Raw genomic sequence first — 27991 nt, forward strand, 5'->3', positions numbered from 1 at the left:
TTGAGCCCAGGAGTTTGAGGTTGCAGTGTGCTATGATGACGCCACTACACTCCAGCCAGGGTGACAGAGCAAGACTCTGCCTCAAAAACAAGAAAAAGAAAAAAAGAATCAATTGATATGTATGTACTGAGTTGATTTACATTACCATTAGAAGATCAGCTAGAGTCTTGCTACAAGAATCTCTAATGTGAGGGAACTACACAGTCCCAGGGGGAAAGCCCTTGATCCTTAAAATTCTCATTCCTTCCTACTTTAATAAGGTTTAGCTAGGTTCACTGACTCTTGAAATCCAGTGAAAGGCCTATCTTTTAACCTGACCTTTTCCAGGATGGCATAAAAGATCTGGTTAAGCCTGGATGAAATGCAAACAAGGCTTGTTTCTACTTTCTTACACCAAACTGTCAATAACAGTGTTTGTTTTGAAGGTGACTGCATACTCTGGACTTATGTGGCAGACACTCTCATAAATCTTAGCTCTGTTTCAACTTCCATTTTGCATAGCTTTTCTGGCTATTTATATCTGATTCAGGAAATCTTAACTGTTAATACTACAAATTAACATCAGTCTTCAGCAGGGTTCTGAGGGAGTTTCAAACATATTAACATGATCCCAAATGAGATCAGAAAGCTTTGTACTTTTGATAAACTTTTATAAAACATTTTTATCCTCCATTTAAGGAATAAATAGATAAAACCCACTAAAAATGAAGGGAGAAAACATGGCAGTACGGTTTTGTTTTTGTTTTGTGGGGGAGACAGTCTTGCTCTGACATGCCCCAACTAGAGTCCAGTGGCATCATCACAGCTCACTGCAACCTCAAACTCCTGGGCTCAAGCGATCCTTCTGCCTCAGCCTCCCCAGTAGCTGAGACTATAGGTGTGTGCCACTGCGCCCAGCTAATTTTTGTATTTTTAGTAGAGTCAGGGTCTTGCTCTAGCTCAGGCTGGTCTCGAACTCCTGAGCTCAAGCGATCCCCCCTCCTCAGCCTCCCAGAGTGCTAGGTTTACAGGCATTAGCCAGCATGCCCAGCCTATAGTTTATATTCTACAGCAAGAAAAGAGAAAAGAAGAAAACAAAAAAGGAAAAGGAAAGGAAAGAAGACAAGAGAAGAGAGAAGAGAGAAGAGAAGAGAGAGGAGAGGAGAGGAGAGGAGAGGAGAGGAGAGGAGAGGAGAGGAGAGGAGAGGAGAGGAGAAGAGAGAAAAACAGGAATTTTCCATCTAGTTTTGATAATGCTCATTTTGTACTGGGTGGCTTTCAGTTCGTGTTACATACCTGCTGTTTCAAGTTCCTTTCCCTAACTCCATTCCCAGTTCTACCACCTTTCCTTACAAATGGTAGCCTCATGACTTACTTTACAATGAACAACAAAACCTTAAAACGTAACGACTTTACTTATTCTTCTCCACTATGTTGAACCAGTTCTTCCCCCTCTCTTCCTCCTCACATCAAGGAATTTTCTCACTGAGTCTTAGTAGATTCACTCAGATTTCAAGACAACTAAGTTCTCTAATATGCCTTTCCACTTTCCTTTTAAAAACTATTGCTTCTCTGGCTCTCTTCCCTCATCAGTTCAAGATCCCCCATTTCTAGAGAAGCCATTATTTAATCCCGCTTCCTGAATTCCTATCATCACAATCCACCTAGTTCCATTTTATAATAATGAAATACTCTTATCTTTGCCACTACATCTAGATCAATCAAGTAAATCTCAATTTCTGTCTTCTCTAAAACGTTTCTACAGTTGAGTACTACATTCTGCTTACTGATGCCAATTTAAAAAGAAAACTCAGGCCAGATATGGTGTAATCACAGCACTTTGGGAGGCTGAGGTGGGAGGATCCCTTGAGGCCAGGAGTTCAAGACCGGTCTTGGCAATATAGAAAGACCCCATTCCCACAATTTTTTTTTAAATTAGCTAGGCATGGTAGTGTGTCCCTGTAGTCCCAGCTACTTGGGAAGCTGAGGTGGGAGGACTGCTTGAGCCCAGGAGTTTGAGGCTGCAGTCAGCTATAATCATACCACTGTACTTTAGCCTGGGCAACAGAGCAAGACTTTCTCTAAAAAAAAATTTTAAAAGAATGAGACACCTGGTATGATGCTATAAATACACATCACCACCTATGTAATATTTTTGCCAAAATGTTTAACCTGAATCTAATTACTTAAGGTTCTATAAAATTAAAATATACCTAAAATGCTTCTTTCATTCACACACTCTCCTTAAAAACCAGCGGTGCTTGTTTTATATGGTCCCAATACTCATGAATTTATCACAGTATATTATCAGTTCCAACAACACAGTTACCATGGTATATGAACTGTGAGTAGTTGCATAAAGTATAAACTTTGCTGATAGCTCTTCAGTCTGTAAAATCACTATGTAAATAACAGATGTGCATCATAATCAATGACCAATCACATCACTTCTTTCTAAGTCTGTCGGTGATAGGTCACCAGGTATGTTATTCAGTCAATGCACAAACAGCAAAGCTTGCGGTTGTGTTGCTTCCTTGGCTCTCAATGATAAGCCCGTGTGACATTTTACAAAAATGGATAATCAAAAGAGGGAACTGCCAACAAAGATGAAAATGGAAGCGCAAAATAAAAAGTGATAATGCTAGAAGTGAAATTCAGACAGAAAGTAAATAGAGTTACATGCAGCCAAAGAAATTTAGTGAAAAGTTAACTTATCAGCATAAATGAGAAAAGCAATTATGATGAAAAGCATAAAGATGTCCCGGAGGAACACAAGCAAAAAAAGGAATATCTCAAAAATACTTCACAACATTAAAAATGCAAAGGGGTCCGGTGTGGTGGCTCAGGCCTGTAATCCTAGCACTTTCAGAGGGCGAGGCAGAAGGATAGCTTGCAGCCAGGAGTTCGAGATTAGCCTAGGAAATAGTAAGACCTCGTTTCTACAAAAAAATAAAAAAATTAGCTGGATATGGTAGTGCATGCCTATAGTTCCAGGTACTAGGGAGGCTAAGCAGAAAGGATCACTTGAGCCTAGGAGTTTGAGGCTGCAGCAAACTATGATGATGCCACTGTACTTTAGCTTGGGCAACAGAGTGAGATCCTGTCTCAAAATAAATAAATAAATAAATATTTTAAAAAATAAAAATGCAAACGGTAAAATGTTGGAAGCCAAGGCATCTAAGAGATGTTTGCTCCATAAGTTATAAAAGAAGTAGGCAATCACTGTTCAAACTAGTTTGATATGTTTGTAACAAAGAAATACAACACTTTAATACTCAGTGTTTCTAATGTTTTATATTACAGTATACCAAATATTAGTTTTACTATTTTTTCATTTCCTTACATATTTATAAAAATAGTTTTTAATGTTTTGACAAAAAATGTTGTAAGTTACAGATCAGAATTTTTCCCACTGATTATTAACATCACTTTGCATGGCTTCAGCTTGCATAGTCATTTTTACAGTCCCACCACACCATGCAAAGTGAGGACTGCCTGTATGTATGTATACAGATATATGCATGTGCAGATACACATGTATATTTATTTTCCCATTTAGCCCTAAACCATCTGAGAGTAAATTGTCCTTCATGGTCCTTTACCCCTGAATACTTAAGTGTGTATTACCTAAGAATAAGGATATTGTTTTACCTAACCGTAGGACAGTTGCCAATTTCAGTAAATGTTTTAAGTTACTTTTTAAGAAACTATCTACTCTTTAGGAATGGAAGATGAAATCAATGCTTACTGTTCAAAGTCAAAGATAACAATTATTATACTCACAAATTAGTTTAACTTTGAAGTTTAAAACATTGTCAATTATAAAGAAAACTTCCTAGAAGCTAGTCAAATATTCAATAATTTTTAATACTAAGTATAAAGGGAATATAAAATATATTTTTATAACTCTCATTTTAAAATACATTACAATCCTTTCAGGAATTCAAAAATCATAAATGGAACATTATGATGCTACACAAAAATGCTAAATTAAATACACCATGGGGTTTGACAGTACAAAAAAATTGTCACAAGTAGCTAGGGAGAGACTTATATTCAATTGAATTCATTAACTTTTTTAACATCTACAATGTACCAGACACTGTCGATACTCTGGTAAGTAAGACTGCCATGGTTCTTGCCCCCAGAATCTATAGAGAATAAGTGAAAAGACAATCAGGGTATTATTTGCTATTACAGCAGAAAAATCAAATGTTAAAGAAATGGGAACAAGAAATACCTTATATAGCAGGAACAGAGGGAAACGTCAAAAATTTCTAAGAGGATATAACATCTAAGCTGAACTCTGAAGAATAAATAGAGTTAAAGGAATAAATAGAGTTCAACTCAGAAGGAACTATAAATGCAAAGGTCCAAAAGTAACAGAACACAGCACAGGAAGAAAGGAGAAAGCTGAGTATGGTATCATTTTCAGTTAAAAAGAAAAGAGGGCGAATATGGTGTAATGGAAAGAAATTCAACTTGAAGTAAGACCTGGTTTCCAGTCTTTGTTCTACTACTTACTAGCTGTTTAACTTTGGGGTACGTCATTTACCTCTGTGAGCCCAAATTTCATAACGGAGAAATGGAGAAACGACTATATTCCTCCTCAAACGGATATCTCAAGGATCAAATTTTAAAAAGCATGTGTAAACCATAAAAGAAAAAAATTATTAAGAAATTCTGGGCTGGGCGCGGTGGCTCATGCCTGTAATCCTAGCACTCTGGGAGGCCGAGGCGGGTGGATCGCTCGAGGTCAGGAGTTCGAGACCAGCCTGAGCGAGACCTCGTCTCTACTAAAAATAGAAATAAAAATTATCTGGACAACTAAAAATATATATAGAAAAAATTAGCCGGGCATGGTGGCGCATGCCTGTAGTCCCAGCTACTCGGGAGGCTGAGGCAGTAGGATCGCTTGAGCCCAGGAGTTTGAGGTTGCTGTGACCTAGGCTGACGCCACGGCACTCACTCTAGCCCAGGCAACAAAGTGAGACTATGTCTCAAAAAAAAAAAAAAAAGAAATTCTGGTCCCCCAGAATTTCTACTAAGAAAATGAAGAAACAAGTCACAGACTTGGAAAAAGTATTTGCAGCACATATGTCTAACAAAGAACATGTATTCAGAATATAAACAGAACTACAAATCAATTAAAAGATGAACAGATGAATAAACTAAAAAAAGGGGGGGGAGGCAAAAGACTTGAACACACACTTTGTCAAAGAAGATCTACAAATGACCAGTAAGCACATGAAAAGGGGCTCAACATTATTAGTCATCAGAGTACAAATTAAAATCATGAGATGCCACTTTACACTAACTAGAATGGCTAATATCAAAGACCAAATGTTGGCAACGGTACAGACCAAGTGCAGATCTCATACACTGCTGCAGGACTGCAAGATGATTACATACTTTGGTAATTTTAAAAAATATTATGCATACATTTACTGTACAATCTAACAACTACTCCTTTGTATTTTCTCAAGACAAATAAAAACATGTCCATATCAAGACTTATAACATTTATTGCAGCCTCATCCATAATAGCAAAAAACTGAAAACCACCTAAATGTCCATCAAAAGGATTTTAAACTGTGGAGTATATATACACAATGGCATACATTCAGCAATAAAAATGAACAAACTATGGAAATACCTGGAAAAATCTCAAAAGCATGTTAAAGCAGCCCCTCAAAGAAGAGCACATGATTTGATTCCATATACCTGAAAACCAAACAGACAAACCCATCTGTGGTGATATAAGTTACATACAAAGATGGACGGGAACACTAATTCCAAAGGGGCACCATGGAACTTTCTGTGGGGATGGAAATATTCTCTACTTACATCTTGTTTTGAATGATTACACTGTTCAAACTCACCAAATTGAACATTTAAGGTCTGTGCATTTTATTGTATGTTACATATATCTCAATTTTTACATAAAATGACACCATGGATATACAGTCAGTAAAATCCAGAAATTGTGAAATTCTACAGGACAAGGGACCAGATTTTTCTCCACAAGAAAAAGAAAAAAGGGAGCGATAATCTACAGGTTAAGAGAGACTTTTTTTTTTTTTTTTTTTTAAAGACAAGGTCTCGCTATGTTGCCCAGGCAGGATCATTGACCACCACAGCCTGGAACTCCTGACCTCAAGGAATCCTCCTGTTTCAGCCACCCAAGTAGCCGGGACTACTGGTGTGTGCCATCATGCCCAAAAAAGAGAGACTTTAGACATGTATCAACCATACACAACGTGTGGACAGATCTTGTTTGACTCCTGATTCTCCAAAAAAAGACTCCTGTCTTTTTTTGGAGAAAAAAAGACAACTGGGAAAATTTGAGCAATGAAGATACTAATAAATTTTTCAATGTTTTACTGAGATAATAGTAATGTAGCTATGCTTTCTAGGTTTTTATATTACAGATCAACATGGATGAATCTTCACAATGTTGAATAAAAACAAACCAAACACAAAAGAATACATTGTATTCTTCCATTTTTTAAAAATTCAAAATCAAGTAAAACTAAATTATGGTGCTGGAAGTCCCCATGGAGTAAGAAAAAGGAATAGTGATTGGAAGAAAGCTTTTGTGGTGGTGACAATTCCAAATCTTGACTAAGTGGTAGTTACAGAGGTCTATTTATTTTGTAATTATTCCTTGAACTATATAAATTTATGTTTTATGCTCTTTTCTGTATGTGCATTACACTTCACAAAAAGTAAGTTTTCAGAAATTGAATAGAGACTATTTCACACCTAAGCCAGTGCTCCTAGTTTAAAGTCCTGTGGCAAGAACCTCTCACATGCTCATGAAATGAACAAATATACATAACTGAAGTATTTACAGATAAAGCAACCTGGGATTTAATTCAAGACAAATGAGAGGGAATGGAAGATGTAGATGAAAGAAGATTTCCATGTGTTGATTGTTGAAGCTGGTGATGGATATATGGGAGTTCATTACACTACTGTTTACTCTGTATATGTTTAAATTTTTCCACAGGTTTTTAAATGTTCATAATTTTAATTACTGCACTTCTACGAATAATGATATAATAGGAAACAAAAAAAAAAAACAAATATATAACTGAGCTCACTGCATTTTTATTTTTAATGCCCTAAAAAAAGAAAAGAGGGGCCGGGCGCGGTGGCTCACGCCTGTAATCAATCCTAGCATTCTGGGAGACTGAGGCAGGCAGATTGTTTGAGCTCAGGAGTTCGAGACCAGTCTGAGCAAGAGCAAGACCCTGTCTCTACTAAAAAAAAAAAAGAAAGAAATTAGCTGGACAACTGAAAATATAGAGAAAAAATTAGCCGGGCATGGTGGCGCATGCCTGTAGTCCCAGCTACTTGGGAGGCTGAGGCAGGAGGATTGCTTGAGCCCAGGAGTTTGAGGTTGCTGTGAGCTAGGCTGATGGCACAGCACTCTAGCCCAGGCAACACAGTGAGACTCTGTCTCAAAAATAAAATAAAATAAAATAAAAAAATAAAAGGTACATACAACCTAACGTTCAGTAAGAGAGAAATGGACAAATAAACTATAGAAAATCACAGCACAACTTTTACAAGACTTTTTATAAGAGTTTTTAATGACATGGAAAATGACTATAAATTTAGAAAGATATAAAGCTACATCAAGTACAATCTCAGCTATATAAAAATATTTGTATGCATGGAAAAAAACTGGAATGAATATATGCTAAAATAGTAATGGATGGTTAAGCCTGGGATTATGAGTGATATTTTCTTTAACTTCCCTGTATTTACACAACCAACACATACAACTTTTATTGGGGGTTGGCGGAGATCCCTTAAAAATGTCTTCCTCATTTACTTGCTGAAAATATCCATTCTATGAAAGTTGAGGAAAAAAGGCAAAAACACTAAAAAATTGTGGAAGAGTCATTGGTATTACCTTCCAAAAGATTGATGGGTATGGAAAAAAGTGAACAAAATTTTGCCCATGGACATATCCTATTTGTATTTTTCTCAAGTCCTTTGTATTACCCCTATATTTAAGTACAATTTCAATAAGACTATTTTTAATATCAAAGTAATGCCATAGTACAATTAGCCAATAAAATATTTTTGGAATTTAATAGCATATAAAAAAGGATTATACCCAAAGGAACTTCTTGTTTTCAGAAATTGAATAGAGACTATTTCACACCTAATTCAGTGCTCCTAATTTAAAGTCCCATGGCAAAGACCTATCAGATGCTTCTGAAATGAACAGACAGATTTCACTTCAAATGGACACGCACCAACTTGCCATTCTATTCCCATTAGAGCTTTAGCAGAAAGCAATTTACTTCAATAATATGGGTAGGCACACATAAGCCATTCAAATAATTATCACAACAGAACAAGATTGAGAAAGTTTAGCCAATAGCTCTGCTTTAACATAGGTCTTAAAATGAAGTCTCTTCCCAAGTTAAGACGATGTAGCTACTGATGATGTAACTGGTGAATTAAATATGCTACTAGAGACATAAAGGTTAATATAAAAAAATCAACAGTGGCCAAGCCTGGTGGCTGACGCCTGTATTCCCAGCACCTTGGGAGGCCATTTTTTTACTTTACTCTACAAAAAGTAAAAAACAAAAAAATTAGCTGGGTGTGAGGTCTGGTGCCGTGGCTCACGCCTGTAATCCTAGCACTCCAGGAGGCTGAGGCAAGAGGATTGCCTAAGGCCAGGAGTTCGAAACCAGCCTGGGCAAGAGCAAGACTCCATCTCTACAAAAAACAGAAAAATTAGCCAGGCGCAGTGGCATGCACCTATAGTCCCAGTTACTTGAGAGGCTGAGGCAGGAGGATCACTTGAGCCCAGGAGTTTGAGGTTGCACTGAGCTATGATCACACCACTGTACTCCATCCTGGGTGACAAAGCAAGACTCTGTCTAAAAAAAAATATATGTGTGTGTGTGTGTGTGTATGTGTGTGTATAAATTATATTCTTTTTTTTTTTTAAGAGATGGGGTCTCACTGTGTTGCCCAGGCTATATTCAAACTCCTAGGCTCAAGCAATCCTCCCACCTCAGCCTCTCAAGTAGCTGGGATTACAGGCTCTTGCCACCATGCCTGGCTATATTCTTAACTTTCTATAAAACCATAGTATTCTCTCTCAATTAGTGGTACCGCCAATCAACCAGGAACTCAAGTCACAAACCCAGGAGTCATGCTCCTATCCAAGAACATTTTACAGGGTCATCAGGTTCCATTAACTCTGTTCCAAAATGCCTTTTGATTCAGTCTCTCCTCCATCTCCATTCCTGGTACCAAGACTTTTAGTTCCATCTTTCTCTAAACTATTATAATAAATTCTTATCTTATTTCTTGACCGCTTTAATTCTCCCTAGACTATCCTCCCCAATATCCTCTAAGGGCAGTATTTCTAAAGCAGAAATATGATTAAGTCTCTCACATGTTTACAGTTCCTGTAATGTCTCCCCATCACCTATTATATCAGGTACAAACAACTTAACATGACTCATACCCCTCGCATCTCAGATCCAACTCCTCTTCTTACATTTCAGTAACAGTGAACTACTGGCAATACTGTTTTGAACTTGTGGTGCTGTTTCATACTTCTTTGCCTTTGAACATGCTAGTTCCTCTGCTTGGAATTTCCACCATCATCCTCTAGTCTGCTTGGATAATCATTAATGTTCCAATATCCAATTCAGCAATTAACTCCTCTCTGAAAACTTTCTGCACTCCTCAGTTATTCCCTCCTTTTCCTTACCTCTGTACTTTGCATCTCCTAAATTTCATTTATCACAGTATAGCAGATTTACTTGATTATATGGCTTTTCTTATCAGTCTGTGAGGATAGGGTATAAGATATTCACTTTTGTATACCCAGCATATTCATTAAACACCAACGGTACACCCAAGTGTGTCTGTTGAATAAATAAATAAATGAGCAAAATACCAAAAGAACAAAGCTTCTGAACCTGTAACAATTCTTGTAGTTTTGGTAACCACATTAAGAAATGGTCAATAGCTAGAAAAGGTTTGGAGAGAAAGGCAATCGTAATAATCAAAGATTTTTAAAAAAGAGAGACAGAAGCAACTTCCATGTAAGAAAAGACTAAAGAAAATAGGCTTCTCCAATTTACAAATGCAGAGACTTTATAATTAAAGGTATAAGAGGCAAATAGAGTAAACAGAACATTGTTTACCAAATCCTGAAAAACTATTCAACCAGGCAGCATCACTATATCTTAGGAGTTCTTTTTTAGGAACTCTATTTCCAAAAGGTTCCCCTTATTTAACAGAAAGTAAATTTTTTTTTCTTTTTTTTATATTTTGTTTTAGCCTGGAAAAAGGGAGTCCCCCGGTTTATTCTATCCAAACACTGTTGAAGCAAGGGACAGATATGTAGGACTGCTGAATGCACTGCCAACAGAGAGTAAATTTAAACTCAACGTATTAAGCAAAAACAACAATGGTGGAAGTGGGCCATATATAAAGCACTTAGCATAGTGCCAAGCACAAAATTCACATTTGACATATGTTGACTATTATGATGGTTTCCATCAGTGAAGTGTGCAACTCCCTCTACAGGAAGTAAGTGAATACCAGTAGTAATCAGTACTTTTCAGTCCACAAATACAACCTGTAAGTGACGTGGAGGCAAATATCTATTGCTTAGAAAGCTCCTGAGGATAGGAGGTAAATAAGTATGTATACCTGCTGGGGGAAAAAAAAACCAACCTCTACTTTTTATTCTTCCATATCACTCTTTCAAATCTGCCTAACAAAGGCATGTATTTTACCTGAGTTTCCCTTAAGCACTCATCATGGAGAAGTTTCCATTTATAGAGAGAAAAGCATGTTATGTGTGCTAGGTACATAAATCTAAACAGACACACACAATTTTGCTTTGCGCAAGCAGCATTAAGCAGTCTTCAGACACTTAAGAATTTATTGCCTCTGATTCAAAGACACCGTGCCTATGTACTATCATTAGTAGTTTAGAAAAATGTCAGCAAATTCAACTGGTAGGAAACACATATGAAGAAAAGTTTTTTAAATAACTTTAAGCTGTGAAGTTTGAAATTAAGGTAGCTAATTTTTTTTTAACAGAAAAACAGACAAACTGCTAAAATAATTCCTGTGGTTCTCAAACTTTACCATCTATCAGAATCACCTGGAGGGCTTAGCTGAAACACAAGTTGCTGAGTGCCCAATCTCCAGAGTTTCTGAATCAGTAAGTTTGAAGTACGACCCAAGAATTCCATTTCTAACTAGTTTCCAGATAATGTGGTCTAGGGACCACACTTTGTAAACAATTGGTTTAAATGATTAGAACTGAGGACCTTGTAGGTGAATGAAATTAGACAACTAAACCAGGCTTATTGATTAGCAATGTAAGTTTCTTTCCATTGTTAGAATTCAGGAATTATGTTATATATATTCTATGTATTTTTAGGAAGTGCAAATCACATTTTTGTTCAATTCAAGAGACACTTTTTGAGCATCAAAAGACATGGTCCTTGCCTTAAAGAAGTCTACTCTAGCTAGATAAAAAGAGACTTCATGGTCAAATGCAGTCACATGCTGCTTAACAAAGTTTCAGTCAACAATCGACTGCATATATGACGGTGTTCCTATAATATTATAATATTGGCAGGGCACAGTGGCTCAAGCCTGTAATCCTAGCACTCTGGGAGGTGGAAGCGGGAGGACTGTTTGAGTCCAGGAGTCTGAGGCCAGCCTGAGCAAGAGCGAGACCCTGTCTCTACCAAAAATAGAAAAAAATTAGCCAGGTATGGTAGCACACACCTATAGTCCCAGCTACTTAGAAGAGTGAGGCAGGAGGATCACTTGAGTCCAGGAGTTTGAGGTTGCAGTGAGCTATGATGACATCATTGCACTCTACCCAGGGTGACAGAACAAGACCTTATCTCAAAAAAAAAAAACAAACCTGTATTTTTACTGTCTTTTCTACATTTAGATATGTATAGATATACAAATATTTACCATTGTGTCACAATTGCCTACATTACTCAGTACAGTAACATGCTACATGTACAGGTTTGTATCATAAGAGCAATAGGCTACACCACATAGCCTAGCTATGTAGCAGGCTATAATACTTACCACTTAGTTTATGTAAGTACACCCTATGATGTTTGCACAAAGATAAAATCACCTAACAACATATTTCTCAGAATATATCCTTTTTGTTAAGCGACCCATGACTGTAATTACAACACAAAGTGACTCATCCTACATCAAAAATACACATAAAGTGCCTTGGGAATATAACTGAGGAGAATTCAACAGAAGGTCAACATCTGGGGGCACTGGAGGGTAATTAGGGGCTTACCAAGAAGAAAGAATGGGATGAAAAAAGAGCATTTTAGATATGCACATTCACAGGAAAAAAAAATCATTAAAGGCCAGGTGCGATGGCTCATACCTGTAATCCTAGCACTCTGGGAGGCCAAGGCAGGAGGATTGCTTGAGCTCAGGAGTTTAAGACCAGCCTGAGCAAAAGCGAGACTCCGTCTCTACTAAAAATAGGAAAATAAGCTGGGAGAGGTGGCATGTGCTTGTAATCCCAGTTACTCGGGAGGCTGAGGCAGGAGAATCACTTGAGCCCAGGAGTTTGAGGTTGCTGTGAGCCAGGCTGACGCCACAGCACTCTAGCCCAGGTGACAGAGTGAGACTCCATCTCAAAAAAAAAAAAAAAAATTCATTAAGCACCAAGCATGGATCAGCCACTATACCAAGTATGGAGATAAAATGGTGACAAAAGACATAGTAGCAGTCTTTTATAATGCTTACATCCTAACAAGGAAACAATCAAATAATAATCCAAGGACATATAAAATGGCAATTTGGGTAAGTGCTATGCATAAGAGGTATTCTATACTATGAGAATTTTTTTTTTTTTTTTTTTTTTTTTTTTTGAGCTAGAGTCTCACTCTGTTGCCTGGGCTAGAGTGCCCTGGCATCAGCCTGGCTCACAGCAACCTCAAACTCCTGGGCTCAAGTGATCCTCCTGCCTCAGCCTCCCAAGTAGCTGGGACTACAGGCATGCACCACCATGCCCGGCTAATTTTTTCTATATATATTTTTAGCTGTCCATATAATTTCTTTCTATTTTTAGTAGAGACGGGGGTCTCGCTCTTGCTCAGGCTGGTATCGAACTCCTGAGCTCAAGCAATCCTCCTGCGTCGGCCTCCCAGAGTGCTAGGATTACAGGCGTGAGCCACTGTACCCAGCCTATGAGAACTTATAATAGGAAAATCTGACCTAGGCAAAAAGATGCTTCCCTGAGAAAAGGGTCTGAGCTAACATATGAAGAATGACACCTCAGTATTCCACATACCATGTTCAAATGCCCTTCACAGGAGAACCTTCGCACATAGGAAGAGTGTTTGTATTACTATGTTTACTGTTAATTGGACATTTCTGTCTCCTTTAAAATTCAAAGGAGGGATTGTGGTAGACCAGTATTCAGCTCAGCAAGACAAAAGCACTGTCAGTCAACTTCTTCACAGTGCCTTGCATTGACTGAATATTCATGCCAGTTATACAGGCAACCCATTTCACAAAATCACAGAACCAGGGGAACCACACTAATTATGAAAGTAGCCTGGTGAGCACAGTATAAGACAAAGGTGAACAGGATGGTCTGAAGGGACATAAATAGTCTGTTCCTCCTTTCTCTAATGATCAGAACAAGCGGGGCAATTAGGTATGACAAATTCTTGTTCCTTGGTGCCCCTTCTTTTTGTTCTGACCACCCCACTTCTGATAATTATAGTGTTACCATCAGCACTTAAGCATAGAATAAATTAATTACATTTTAATTTGTCTTCATGAAACCATGCATTAAGTTAACCAATCAGTAATATTAGTCTCAGTAATATTAGATATGCACATCAGTAATATGATCTACCGTGCTATGTATGTACTATGGAAGAGTCATGCCCTGCCCTTAAGTAGCATACTCTCTAGACATAAACTTTCCATCTTGTATCCAGTTAGATATCATGAGAGGTAGGAAGAAAAAATTATGAGGATTCAGGAAAAGAGGTTTCCTTCAATACACAATATTGCAAATGGGCTTTAGAGGATGGGAACTAGGGTAGGGACTAGAAGACAGTATATCACATGTGTATGGAAAAAAACAAACAGATAGCTTGGTTTTGTTGGAACACACACAGGCTAAGAGTAGAAAATAAGACTGTAGCAGTCAACTGGGGTGTGATACCAGGCTAAGCAGTTGGTGCCCACAATGGCAAAACCTTTAAAGTTAACCAAGCACTTATGAACTATTTTCAAAAGTTGAGTTTTATTTTCACTATTCCACAGATGAAAAAGTTCATCAAGTTTAAATAACTTGCCCAATATTAGAGTTTACATGCTGAAATTCAAAAACACATCTCATGAATTGAAGTCCAGTGTCCATCCCACATCACCAGTGACTTTAAAGAGTGGGAAAGTTACAGAAGAGGGCAACAACATAATCAGAACCTTGGAAGCACAAAATAAGAAATAATGGAAAAGATACTTGAAAAAAAAATCTAGGATTTTGCAGAATACTACAGAAGTCCAGACTAAGGCTCAGAAGTAGGAGTGGCTGTGGGAACTACAAGGATATCAGAACTTCATCAGAGCCTGGCACAGTGGCTCACATCTATAATGCTAGCACTTTGGGAGGCTGAGATGGGAGGATTACTTGAGCATCAACCAGGAGTTTGAGACCAGCCTGAGCAACATAGCGAAACCCTGTCTCCAAAAAAATTTAAAAATTAGCTGGGCATGATGTAGTCTCAGCTACTTGGAATGCTGGGGCAAGAGGATCACCTGAGCCCAGGAGTTTGACCTATGAGGACGCCACTGCACCAGCCCAGGCAACAGAGTGAGACCCTGTCTCAAAAAGTACTGAAAAAAAAAAAAAATCCATCAGCTCTTAGCCACAGATTGAATATGGGGGATAACAGAGAGAAATATACTTGATAATGCCATTACCAAAAATAAAGTGGTCCCTCCCATCTTAAAGCAAAACAAACACAAAGAGAGACTTCTCTGGATCCTACACTCTTAACTTTCAGCTACAACTTGCTCCTCTTCTCCCTTCACAGCCAAATTTCTTTAAACATCTCTTCACTCAGTGTCCCTGTTTAATCTCACATTTATTTTGAAGATTGTCTTCTGCCCCAAATGCCACTGGAAAACCCATTTTCGGGCACCAATAACCTCTATGTAGCCAAATCCAATGGAAATTTCAGTCCTCGGTACACTCAGCCTTTTTAAAAAAAATTTTTTTGTAGACAAGGTCTCGCTATGTTGCCCAGGTTGGTCATGAACCCCTGGCCTCAAGCAATACTCCCACCTTGGCCTCCCAAAGTGCTAGGATTACAGGCATGAGCCACCGCACCCAGCCCTGACCCTTTCTCTATACCATAGCCACTGATATTAATCCAAACATCCTATTCCTCTGCTGAGCTTCTGCCTTCCCAATGTCTTCAGGATAACACCCTATTTGACCTGAGCCCTGACTACCGTGTCACTCTTTCACTCAACCAATTCTTGTTTCTGACAGTGACTGCAAAAAGAATGTATATTCATAAATGTAGAGACGTCTCTTGTGTCTCTCCAATTACACTGGCCTTTTTGGCATTTTGGTTGGTTGGTAGGTTTCTCAAGAATGTCAAATTCTTTCCAACCTTGGGGGTTTTACATATACTAATCACTCCTCCTCTTTGCCTAGTTACCTCCTACTCACCCTTCAGGTCTCAGCTTTAAAGGCCTTCTCAGGAAAAGTGTTTCTGATGTCTCTACTCACTAATGAAGTCTAGATTAGGTCACCCTACTATACACTCTCACTGCATTCTGTATTTAACTTTGCAGCCCGTTGTGTAACTAAAATTAACATTACTAGTATTTGTTTAAAGTCTGACTTTCTCACCAGACCAGAAGCTCTATGACAGGACTATGCCTATCTTATTCATTACTATATCCCAAAAGCCTTGCATGGTATCTGACACATGGTTAAATGCTTAGCAATATTGTCTCATTCCTACCTCAGGGTTTTGCTTTAACTGGTCCCTCCACTTAGAACTCTCCTGACCCAGATCTGGTCCACTGAGCCTTTGAATGTCACAAGAACTGACTGTTCATCACTCAGGTCTCAGTACACAATGCCATATTCTCAAGAAGCCTTTCACTTATCACCAATCTCAAGGAGTGATCCCTACCCCACAAGTATCTCATCATCTTCATAATTTCTTCAAAGACCTCAGCATTATCTAAAACCACAGTATATGGAAATTCTAAAAAAAATAAGACCTAAGTAAAATGCTTAGCACAATGTAAGCACTCAACAAACATTCGTTTAAGTGAATCTCCTGAATAAGAAAAGACAACTTGGGAAACAGGCTAAATTCATCAGCAAAACATTTACAAACTGTGCCCCAAAAAGTCTAAGAGGCAACAATATAGCCTAGTACATTCTGGAATCAGAATGTCTACTTTGAATACTGGCTCTGTCTCTTCTTTGCCAGATAACAACCTGGGACAAGTTACATGCATCTGTTTGCAAACCTGTAAAATAGGAATCACAGAACCTATCTCAAAGAGTTGTTGAGAATTAAAATTAGTAAATATATGGAAGGTGCCAGTACCAAGCCCACAGTATACATTTAATTAATGTGTGCTAATGGCCAGGCACAGTGGCTCATGCCTATAATCCCAGCACTTTGGGAGGCCCAGGCAGGAGGATCACGTGAACCCAGGAATTCAAGAACCAGCCTTAGCAACAGAGCAAGACGCTGTCTCCTTTAAAAAAAAAAAAAAAGTGCTATTATCCATCAGATTGGGCTTTTCCCTCCAAAGTTTCAAATGTACACTGTAACTTTTCTTTTACCTTATCTCCCCCAAAAAGGTCCACCATGTACAGTGACACAGGCTGTGTACTTCAGAACTCCAAGGGGATCTTTCACTAGGTTAAGGTACGTAAATGGTACTTTTGGGATTGTGCAACTTGGTAGCATTATCCACAATTTCTGGCAATACTTTTGGGATTGTGCAACATGGCAGCATTATCCACAATTTCTGGCAATCCTAAGAACTGTGATGATCAAAAGACTAAGATGCTAAAAAGACACAAGAGACAGAGAAGTACTTTGGAAACTCTAAAAGTACTATAAAATGATCACTACATTTATGAATATACATTCTCCTGAAGTCACTGTCAGAAACAAGAATTGGTTAGCCAGATTACTGCCCTGACACACAGAAAGTTCCTAACCTCTATGATCCAGGAATATAAAGAGATAGATTAAGGCTGAGAGCCACGAGCAGCTCATGAAGTAATTTCTCAGGAACGATCATGGAGTATTCAGCTACAGGGCAATTCAGATTATTTCAATATTTGCTCACATCAACACCACAGCTTTTATCTCATTTCCCTATCCTTCAAAGAGAACATCAAAAGGAAATCTTTTGCTATAACTTAATTATTGATCTCAAGATAGTGAATGCTTACTTAGGTTACCAAAATAAAGTGATCTTAGAATATGTTAAAAGAAGTAATAAGAAAATCTGTAGGCCATGCACAGTGGTTCACACCGATAACCCTAGCACCGTGGGAGGCCAAGGTGAGAGGATAAGCTGAGACCAGGAGTTCAAGACCAGCCTGGGCATAATGAAACCCCATCTCTACAAAAAACAGAAAAATTAGCCGGGTGTGGTGGCATGCACCTATCGTCCCAGCTACTTGGGAAGCTGAAGCAGGAGGATCACTTGAGCCTAGGCGTTTAAGGTTGCAGCGCGCTATGATGAGGCCACCACATTCCAGCCCAGGAGACAGAGCAAGACCTTGTCTCAAAAAAATAAAAACAAAAACAAAGAACTACAGTTGGTAATAGAGTCACTACTAGAACGCAGGGCTCATGATCCCCCGCAAAGCACTCTTTTCTATCATAACATGCTGCTATCCAACAGCCACCAAGTTCTGTCAGTTTTTCACTGCCAATGTGTCTTCCTTCTATCTCTTCCTCTGCATTTCTACTACCTGTACCCCAGAGCTGTGGTACTCAAACTTTCTCCTGCATCAGAATCACCTGGTTCATTAAAACAAAGATTGCTGGGCCACAACCCCAGAGTTTCTGATTCAGTGAGTTTGGGGTGGGGCCAAAAATTTCTAACATGTTTCCAGATACCCAGATAATGCTGACGCTGCTGCCAAGGGAACCATAATTTGAGAACCTCTGCCTTGAGTTCTGGGTACCCATCACCTCAAAAGGTAACCTATTTCAATACTCTTCTAGATATCCTCCTCACCTAAAACGAGAGAAATATTACTCCTAAAACATGACTTTGACCAAATCACTGTTCTATCAAAAATAAAAAAAAAAAAAAACACGTGCTACTCAGGACACTGAGGCAGGAGATCACTTGAGCTACTCAGGACACTGAGGCAGGAGATCACTTGAGCCCAGGAGTTCCAGTACAGTCTGGTCAACATAGTGAGATGCCCATTTCTTAAAAAAAAAAAAAAAAAAAAGCAAGCAAGCAAGCAAGCAAGAAAGAAAGAAAACACCAAGCTACAACCTCTAATGGCTCTCTATTGTCCATACCTAGCTTTCAAAGTTGTTTAAAATTTCTTCCCAACATTATCAACAGTGCCTCCCAAAACAAACCACTTTAGTCCTACTAATCTATTAAATATCCACAAAATAGGCCTTATAGTAGTATAAAGCTTATGCTGTCTATACCAACTGAAAGGCCACCCTCTTCCCTCCTCCTCTCTACCTACCTGAAGGAGGCCTTCACCACTGTATTTGCCAAAACAATTCGTTTGGTCACTATTTGCTGCCTTTTATCTTTAGGGTTTAAGTTTTTACCAAGTACTCACAGAGAAAACCCCCAAGAACCTAAAATTTAAAACAGAAAACAAGCATATGAGTGACATGCATAAATAAAAGGCTTGATATATACACAAACTGCATAATACTACTGTTTTAATAGATCAAGTACAATAAATTCAAAGTTCACAAAAAGAAAAATGTGCCAATTTTTTAAAAATGTGATCAGACAGTGACTATCAAATATTTGTAGCTATCTCACTTAGGATGTTAAGCAGACAGCTGTTAGGGAAGTAAATTTTAAAGTAGCCTCAGAAAAAGAGAAGGTACTCAGTCTACAACTTATTATAGTAAGAGTGGGTATCCTTTTGTTTTCTGTATGAAATACACAAGAAAGAGAGGATGTTGTGAGAGGAGAAACATGGGGTTTAGAGTCAGGCCACCTGAGTTCAAGGTCTGGTTCCATCCCTAACCAATTCTGTGACCTGGGGCAAGTCACAGCCTCTCCCTGAGCCACCCTCCATTTCTATAATAAAAACCTTAAGGTTTAAAACTACACCACTTACCTTGTTTTGAGGATTAAATAAGGTAATATATATGAAAAAACCTAGCCTAGTATCTGGCACAAATAAATCTTTATTGAATTTTAACAATGCAAAAATAAAGCACTATTCCAAAAATGAGATAAACAGAAAATTAACAAAACCTGATTAAGAATGGCCATTTCCCAAGAAGAAAAATATAAAAGGACATAAAGAATGTATGTCCCTCTGCATGCTATATTGTAAATATATAACCTTAAATTAATGGCCAAGATCTGAAAATAACATAATATTGTTATATATAACATAATATCATAATATATATAACATAGAATTCAGACCGAACTTTTATTTTTTTTTTTCTTTCCACCTCCTCTTCTCCCAGACCGAACTTTTAAAGTCAACTAGACATTGTCTTATTTGTTCTAATGGCCCAAATACCACAAATGTGTTCATGTGTAACATGCACTAAGTTATTTGTTATAGCTTAGACCTTCTGGTTCTTATTTACACTGTAAGACCCAATAACCAGCTTGTCTTGCTTATTTCCGTATACCAAACTCTCCTCCACTCTAGTGGCCTATTCCTAGCACTCAAGAAAACTGGTAGCAAAGAAAAGTATGTATCAGGGCTTTCAACAATATCAACAAATATTTATTGAGCACCTGCTGTGTGTCAGACCCTATCTGAAATACCTAGTATACAACAAAGTCCGAACTCTCAAGGAGCTTACATTCTAGTAGAGAGCTATACACAAACAAACAACAGTAATTAGTACTCAGCAAAATAAAACAAGAGAAAGTTACAGGGCTTAAACACAGTCCTCCTTCTAGGTGCCCAAAATACAGCTTACTGTGGAAGACTGATATGTAAGAATAAAAAATTAGTTTCCTCATTATATGCATTTTGAATCACCCAAAAATGAGCTACAAGTTTTTCCTACATCATTAGGAAGGAGGCTACAACAATCAGAACACTGTATTCCTCCACCAACACACAGTGAAGGCTATTATCTCACAAAATAATTATAAATAAGCTAATTCAACAAGTTAATTTAAACCACCTATAATTTTTTCTAGCTGTTAATAATAATACTTTCATGCTAAAAAAATAGTTTAGGCCAGGTGCGGTGGCTCACGCCTGTAATCCTAGCACTCTGGGAGGCCAAGGCGGGAGGATCGCTCGAGGTCAGGAGTTCAAGACCAGCCTGAGCAAGAGCGTGACCCCTGTCTCTACTAAAAAATAGAAAGAAAGGATCTGGACAGCTAAAAATATATAGAAAAAATTAGCTGGGCATGGTGGCGCATGCTGTTGTCCCAGCTACTTGGGAGGCTGAGGCAGAAGGATTGCTTGAGCCCAGGTTTGAGGTTTGAGGTTGCTGTGAGCTAGGCTGACGCCATGGTACTCTAGCCTGGGCAACACAGTGAGACTCTGTCTCAAAAAAAAAAAAAAAAACTTTAAAATAAATATTCTATTTTGTCTAGTCCATTCCTGGTCAGAAAGACTTCAGAGTGGGGTCATTCCAAATGGGCATGTTTGTAAAAGGGATAATCTGGTAACTGCTGCTGAATCTGGGGAGATAATTTCAAAGATAACCCAAAGGTGAGAATACTACCAGGGTTTCAGTGCCCCCAGTTCCTCGCAAAGGACAAATGATTTAGCTATTTCAAAGAGAATTATATGTAAGGCACGTTAACAGGATTGAAGAATAGTATAATCACATCCTTTAGAAAATCTCTTAATCTCATCATCAAGATTGACAAGCAAATGAAATTCTCAAGTAAATCAACATCTCCTCCTTCAGATACCACCACCAGGCTTAGGTGGATTTGAGAGAAAAAATATTTAGGTTATATAATCCCTTTTACTCTGAAATGTATTGTCTTCACTCTCTTTTACATTGATCTGAGTGTTCATTTGTTTCTACAATTGCCTTTAGCAGGGGCTAATGAATTTTTTCCACACTAAAGGTAACTAACTATATATGCAATATACTATATAGGTTGGAGAAAGATACTATAATCCAATATATTGAAATACATAACAAAGATAATCTTTTCCAATCAAAATAGAAAAAGTTCCAAATGAAAACTGAAAGTCATCAGACTATATAATGTAGAAATCTGAACTTAAGCCAGCTGCAGTGGCCTATAATCATAGCACTTTGGGAGGTCAAGGTGGACGAATCGCTTGAGGCCAGGAGTTTGAGACCAGCCTGAGCAAGAGCCATACCCCATCTACACAAAAAATAGAAAAATTAGGCCGGGCGTGGTGGCTCACACCTGTAATCCTAGCACTCTGGGAGGCCGAGGCGGGTGGATTGCTCGAGGTCAGGAGTTCAAGACCAGCCTCAGCAACAGTGAGACCCCGTCTCTACTAAAAATAGAAAGAAATTATCTGGCCAACTAAAAAATATATATAGAAAAAAAAAAATTAGCCGGGCATGGTGGCGCATGCCTGTAATCCCAGCTACTGGGGAGGCTGAGGCAGTAGGATCGCTTAAGTCCAGGAGTTTGAGGTTGCTGTGAGCTAGGCTGACGCCACGGCACTCACTCTAGCCCGGGCAACACAGCGAGACTCTGTCTCAAAAAAAAAAAAAGAAAAAAAAAGAAAAATTAGTCGGGCATGGTGGCACACGCCTGTAGTCCCAGCTATTCAGGAGGCTGAGGCAGGAGGATCGCTTGAGCCCAGGAGTTGGAGGCTGCAGTGAGCTATTATCATTACATTCCAGCCTGACAGAGCAAGACTTTGCCTCTTAAAAAAAACACAAACTGTAAGATATTATGCTGAGCATTCCCAATAAATGAATACTTAATTGGGACAGTGATAAAAACCTAAAACTACTGCAACATTTTGGCTCTTGAAACCAAATGTAGAAAAAAATTTCCATCCTTAGTATCTGCCAGTGTTTTTCAATAAGGTCCTACATCTAAATTCATTAGAAATACAGAAATCATCTTTATCTCAGACACTACATACCAACCCCATCAACAAAAGGAAGCTTCTATCCTTCCCACTTGAGTACTTCCTCAGGTATATAAACTGGCCTTGGAGATTCTGACTTTGTTCTAGGAATCTATACATGAAAGTACTACTATTTTCATTAAAAAAAAATTTAAGTCTTGCCTAAGAAAAGCCAAACATTGTTTACCCACCCTTGTCAGTTTCTAGCTGTTCAACTCCAACATTTCAAACTAAATATTCTAGATCCAGAAAGTAGAGCTTATGCTCCAAGTCTACACACACACACCACCTTCAAAGGTACATTTCTTTTCCACATAGGTAAAAAAGTTTGGCAGAAGACAATTTTTTTAAACTAGATATTTCTGATTTTTTAAAACTGACTTGTCTGGCTGGGCGCAGTGGCTCACACCTGTAATCCTAGCACTCTGGGAGGCCGAGGAAGGAAGATTGCTTGAGCTCAGGAGTTTGAGACCAGCCTGAGCAAGACAGAGACCCTGTTTCTACTAAAAAAAATAGAAAGAAATTACCCAAAACAATAGAAAAAATTAGCCAGGCATGGTGGTGTGTGCCTGTAGTCCCAGCTACTCGGGAGGCTGAGGCAGGAAGATCGCTTGAGTCCAGGAGTTTGAGGTTGCTGTGAGCGAGGCTGACGCCACAGCACTCTAGCCCCGGGTGACAGAATGAGACTCTGTCTCAAAAATAAATAAATAATAAAAATGACTTGCCAAAAAGATGACATAAACATATCAAAATCTGCTTTACCAAATTCAGCTGTGCGTGTAAAATAGCTACATTAATAAAAGCCATGAAGTCCTTATTAGTAAGAATACAACTTTTTTTAAAGGGTCCTAAATACAAAAAAGTCATTCTTGTCTCAAGATGAATGTAGACTCAGACTTTTAATACTGGTACTATGGTTTTTCTCCCAAGAAGCTACTTTGAAGGTATGTCATAGAGGGATGGTCATGTAGGTTTCATCCCCAATACAGCATGAAAGTAACAGTCAATAACACTATAACGCAACATACTGATTCAATTCAACAAATGTATATTGTATGGGACCACACACACTTGTCACATTAAGTCAAATTAATAAACCTATCATTCTGTCTCTCTTTCAAACTTTTATGATTCATGGCCAATTACTGCAAAAGTTCTATACTTTAAAGATACTATTAAAATATATATGTATGTATGTCTGTGTACATATATATATATATATATATATATACGTACACACACACACTAGTTAAATACTATAAAAATGAGCATAATACTTTAAGGACAAGGAAAAATGGATAAACACTTCTCGGTACTTTCTTTCCATGAGAATTCCTCACTCTGCCATTATGTTAGTCTTAAAACTCCTCTAATAAGATCTAACTTAATTAATAAGGATTCTGTAATATGAGTACTCATCACAAAGACAGGGACATTAAAAGTTTGATAAGCAGACTGCCACTCAAATAATCTGCCAACATGCTCTCATATCAAAAGTTATGTTATGGAAGTGACTGAGATATAATTTTGTCTCTTGAGATTAATTTTGTCATGTAATCTTAGAAAGGAAAACAGACATCAGTCACTGTAAACTTCAAAATTAATACTCAAAATTCTAAGTGAGAAAGATCCCCCAAAATATATGATATAACCTCTTACACAATGCTGCTACGTTAGCACATTAACAAAAAAGAAAAAAATATCCTAAATAAGGAAATGGTTCATGTATACAACAGGTAGCAATAAGCTTATAATTTAAAAAAGAAAAAGAAAAATCTTACCAGTACAAAAGTCACAGAGTCCCTGGATCTTACCACTACACCTCTACCTTGTTAAAAGATGTCAAAAGTTTTGCTAGCTTAAAGAATCTTCCTTTAAAGAGTGGACTGCAAGATCCCTTAGATATCTACCTAAGAGCATGACATGATAAAAATGAATTCCATACAGCAGCAACTACCTGGGGAGGGAATTTTGCAGCATCCTCTTCTTTTCTGTTCCCAAAGAAAAGTTTGATTCAAGAAATGTCAAAACAAAAATAAATCCTAAACATACAAAATTCCACTGGTACACTTAATTTCTAGAAGTTAGAGATAAAGAATCATTATCTCAACACAAATAAGGCTCACCAGAATACATGCCTGCTGGATATACTTGCCAATATGTACCAAACCTTTTCAGCAGTCACATTAAAAAAAAAAAGAGTCTTTTCTTAAGAAGAACAGGGATCATCAGAAAATGGATTAGAGAACCATTCTTTTTTCCTCCACACTCAGTCTAAAACACAGAGCCAAATAAAACCACCATAAATTCCTTTAGTAATCTTCTAGATCTTTCAGTTCAGCAAATTTCATATACTACATACAATTCTGTGACTTTCCTCATACTCCATTCTACAAACGAAAATTCAAATTTTTGAAATGAATAAATGGTAAGAATATTAATAAACTTCTCTTTGACTAAGGAAAAGAAAAATCAAATTCTTAAACTCCAATAAGCAAAACCTGAGAGGAAAGCAGACTTAAGGGAATAAGTATTCATATGCACACACAAGCTAATTCCTTCATATTATGACTAAAATTTCTTTCAACAAGATCTCATACATTCCTCCCAAAATACAAAATACAGAACTTTATCAGCATCCAGTATTCTACCTACCTTTCCTCAATCAATCCCCCTAACAACCCTCCAACTCGACCAAAGTGTTAATTTGTAGAATAGAAGAAAATAATTCATAGTTCTACTCCCAGCTCAAAGTCACAAATCCTGGCAGAACATAATCTTAAAAAATTATGTAAAACTACCCTTCCTCAAACAGTTTTGGCCCTAAAATTTATCTTCTAATCTAATTCAATCAATTAGATTACAATGTCATTATTGTAAAATTAGAAATCCTTGTCACATTATAATCTACAAAACCCTTTGATTTACAATGGTTTCTATAAAAACTAAAGGCTACATACAACTCCATTTCCAAATAGGATGAATATTAAGGCTCTAACTACTTGGCCATAAACCAAATGAGATATTAATATACGTTCCCCCCCACGTCCTTTAGTGCACAGAAAAGTCACCTGAAAAGTTTTAATCACAGTATGTTCACAAATGGAAACAAAATAGTTATTATACTTCAAAATTCGGGTAGGGGGAGGGAAGAGAGAGAGAAAGAAAATACTAACCAATCTCTGGCTGTAACGAATCCTTTCTTCTTCGGGTTCCATCTCTCTCTCTTCCGTTGAAATTACTATAAAGAAACCACTCCAGGGCTGCCTTCCTCTTCCTCCTTAGGAACCAGATTGCAACACTAAAGAATAATGATACAAGCAGAAATGAGAACTCATTCTCAAACTTATGCTTTCTGTTCACAGAAAAAAGCATTTAGGATACGTGATAAGTTAAACGCTCTCTGAGAAATCAGGTTCCTCTTCATGAGTTTGGGGCCTTTCTGCTCTTGGACAAGTGGATCCATGTCATGTTCAGCATTAATCAACACATCACAACTATCTGCGGCCTAGGCAAAACGAGATGTTGGTTTCAGTTCCTTGTGGATGGGCCACATCACTTGTTTCTCCCCAGTGGATTACAATTACCAAGGCTCCCCTTCATGGCAGCATTAGGAAAAAAAAAGCCCAGGACTTTTATGACTTTCATCTCTAGAGAGCTGACCAGGTGAAGCAGCACTGTACTAATCCAGATCCTAACCAAATTAGTTCTTTCTCAATGGTAATTAGAAACTAAGGGCAAACTACCTATATGAAATGAGGACAAGAAATTAATATTTAAAGAAAAGACTCCAAAACAATTTCCCATATCCCTCCATTAAGGCCGTACACACTCGCCACCTTCCTTTCCTAGACTCCCCATTTCTTTTCATTCCCAACCTACCCTCCACCCCATCACAAGATGTGCACAACTCTGAAACAAATTTGAGAGTTGCAAATCAGGGACAAAAATTCCATCTGATCTTTTTGGATAAAGTCATAAAATAAACGATTCGATCTATGGATATGAGTAAAATACATCTTTTCCAAAATTAAAGACCAGTTGGCGCGGCGGTCAATCCATAATACCCAGAAAGGGTTTTCTTTTTTCCAAATATTCTCATAGATAATGGCTTCCATTGGGAACGCAGATATTCTCCCCTTTTTGTAACTACATTACAGCCACGTTAACAGCATCCTTTCAAAACTGCTACGACGAGACCAGAGGACCCGATGACATAGTTTGTGAGAGCAGTTCGTGGCAGAGCTCTCCAGGAGGAAGCCCTAGCCCGAAGTCGGGAGGGAAACCGAGTTTGCACCCCCTGGACGAGGACCGCCCGGGCTTGGAGCAGCCAGGGCCGGAGAGGAAAAACGGCAAATCTCGCCGGGCTCCCCCAGGGAAAGGTGTTTCAATGGTTCACCCACAGGAAAAAGAAATAGAAACTTTACATTAAGTCTTTAGATAACACAGTGAACCAAACTTCCAAATGAGGGGGGGAGGGGGAATCTCACCGGGGATTTTGCTCTTGAGTTCTTGTCCAAGTGAGAAGTAAAAGATTCCAAAAGCTGAGAGGAAAAATTAAATCCCAAACGTCGTCTTCGGTTTTTCCGTGGATCAACCCAATATCCACAGAGGGTCAGAGCGACCCGGAAAAGAGAGGAAACAGTTGCTGAATCAAACCTCCTCTTCTGGCTTTGGAGACTGGGAGTCGGAGGCGTCAGGCGAGGGGAGCACGACCCCTCGGCGCCGAGCCCAGGGCGCCCCCGCCTCCCCCGAGCCAGCGGTCAGCAGCCCCAGCCCGAGCCCGAGCCCGAGCCCCGGGCCAGCCCGGGCCGCGGGGAGCGCCCTCCTCGCGTGCCCTCGGCGAGCAGCGCTGGCCGCCTTCGGGAGCGGCGGCCGATCAGCTGAGACCGGCCGGCCCGATGCTCCCCGCACCGCCCCGGCCCCCCGGAACGCGGGCCCCGGGCCCGGGGGGCGGAGAGAGCGGGAGCGGCGCGGCGCGCCGGGATGGGGGCCCGGGCTCCCCTAGCGTCTCCCCCTTAGCCCGGGCTCCGGTCTGCGGGACGAGCCCCCCGGCTACTCCCCAGTCGCAGAGGAGGGATTCCGGTAGATGGGCCCCCTGGCGTTGCCCCTCCTCCCGGAGCGCCCCCTGCCCAGGATAGACAGAGCAGCGACAGGCCTAGCCGCTGGGAAGGTGCTCTGCAAGCCGCAGCCGCCGCCGCCGCCGCTGCCGGGGAGGGGTGTTGTTTCCCTCACACAGGAGGAGCCGCTGAAGCAGCCGCCGCCATTTTGAACCCGTCAGACTCTCACATACACACAGCTCCTCCGCGGCGCACTGCGCAGGCGCCACCTCCCCACCCCCTCATCCAGCTCGCCTCTCCACTCCCCACCCCCCTTCAAATCAGCCTTCGCTTCTTACCGCTCTCCTGGGCGCACGTGAACGCGCACGCGTCACTCTCCTCTAACGCGCACACACCGCCAGCGCGCGCACGCGCGGATGCGTCGGCCTCGAATCGCCCGCGCCCCGCGACGCCGAGGCGGCTCCCCGCCCCACCGCGCGTCAGCCTGTCCGCCCTCCCGCCGGCCTACCGCCCCCACTCCCCGTCGGCCTTCTTCCACGGCTTGGGCCCGGCCGGCTCCTCGCGCCTGCGCGCAGGGCGCCGATCCTCCTCCGCGCGCGCCCTA

The 27991-nt window shown here is 39.5% G+C and overlaps 1 protein-coding gene across 2 annotated transcripts in view; it reads right to left on the reverse strand.

The window, feature by feature from the left end:
* Positions 1 to 27761, reverse strand: part of KDM2A (lysine demethylase 2A) — a 113511-nt gene extending 85750 nt beyond the window's left edge. Inside the window, exons 1-2 of one of the 2 annotated variants that reach the window (XM_045558365.1) lie at positions 27726 to 27761; positions 25504 to 25628 (exon numbers count right to left, since the gene is read on the reverse strand). In XM_045558365.1, coding sequence (XP_045414321.1) covers positions 25504 to 25545 — 42 coding nt within the window. In that variant the 5' untranslated portion in view covers positions 25546 to 25628; positions 27726 to 27761. Of the gene's footprint in view, positions 1 to 25503; positions 25629 to 26817; positions 27661 to 27725 lie in introns of those variants that run through there. The other variant, XM_045558364.1, reaches the window with a different exon arrangement.
* Between the last annotated feature and the right edge of the window lie 230 nt (positions 27762 to 27991).

Source organism: Lemur catta, chromosome 7 (assembly GCF_020740605.2).
Source record: "Lemur catta isolate mLemCat1 chromosome 7, mLemCat1.pri, whole genome shotgun sequence".
Classification (NCBI taxonomy): domain Eukaryota; kingdom Metazoa; phylum Chordata; class Mammalia; order Primates; family Lemuridae; genus Lemur; species Lemur catta.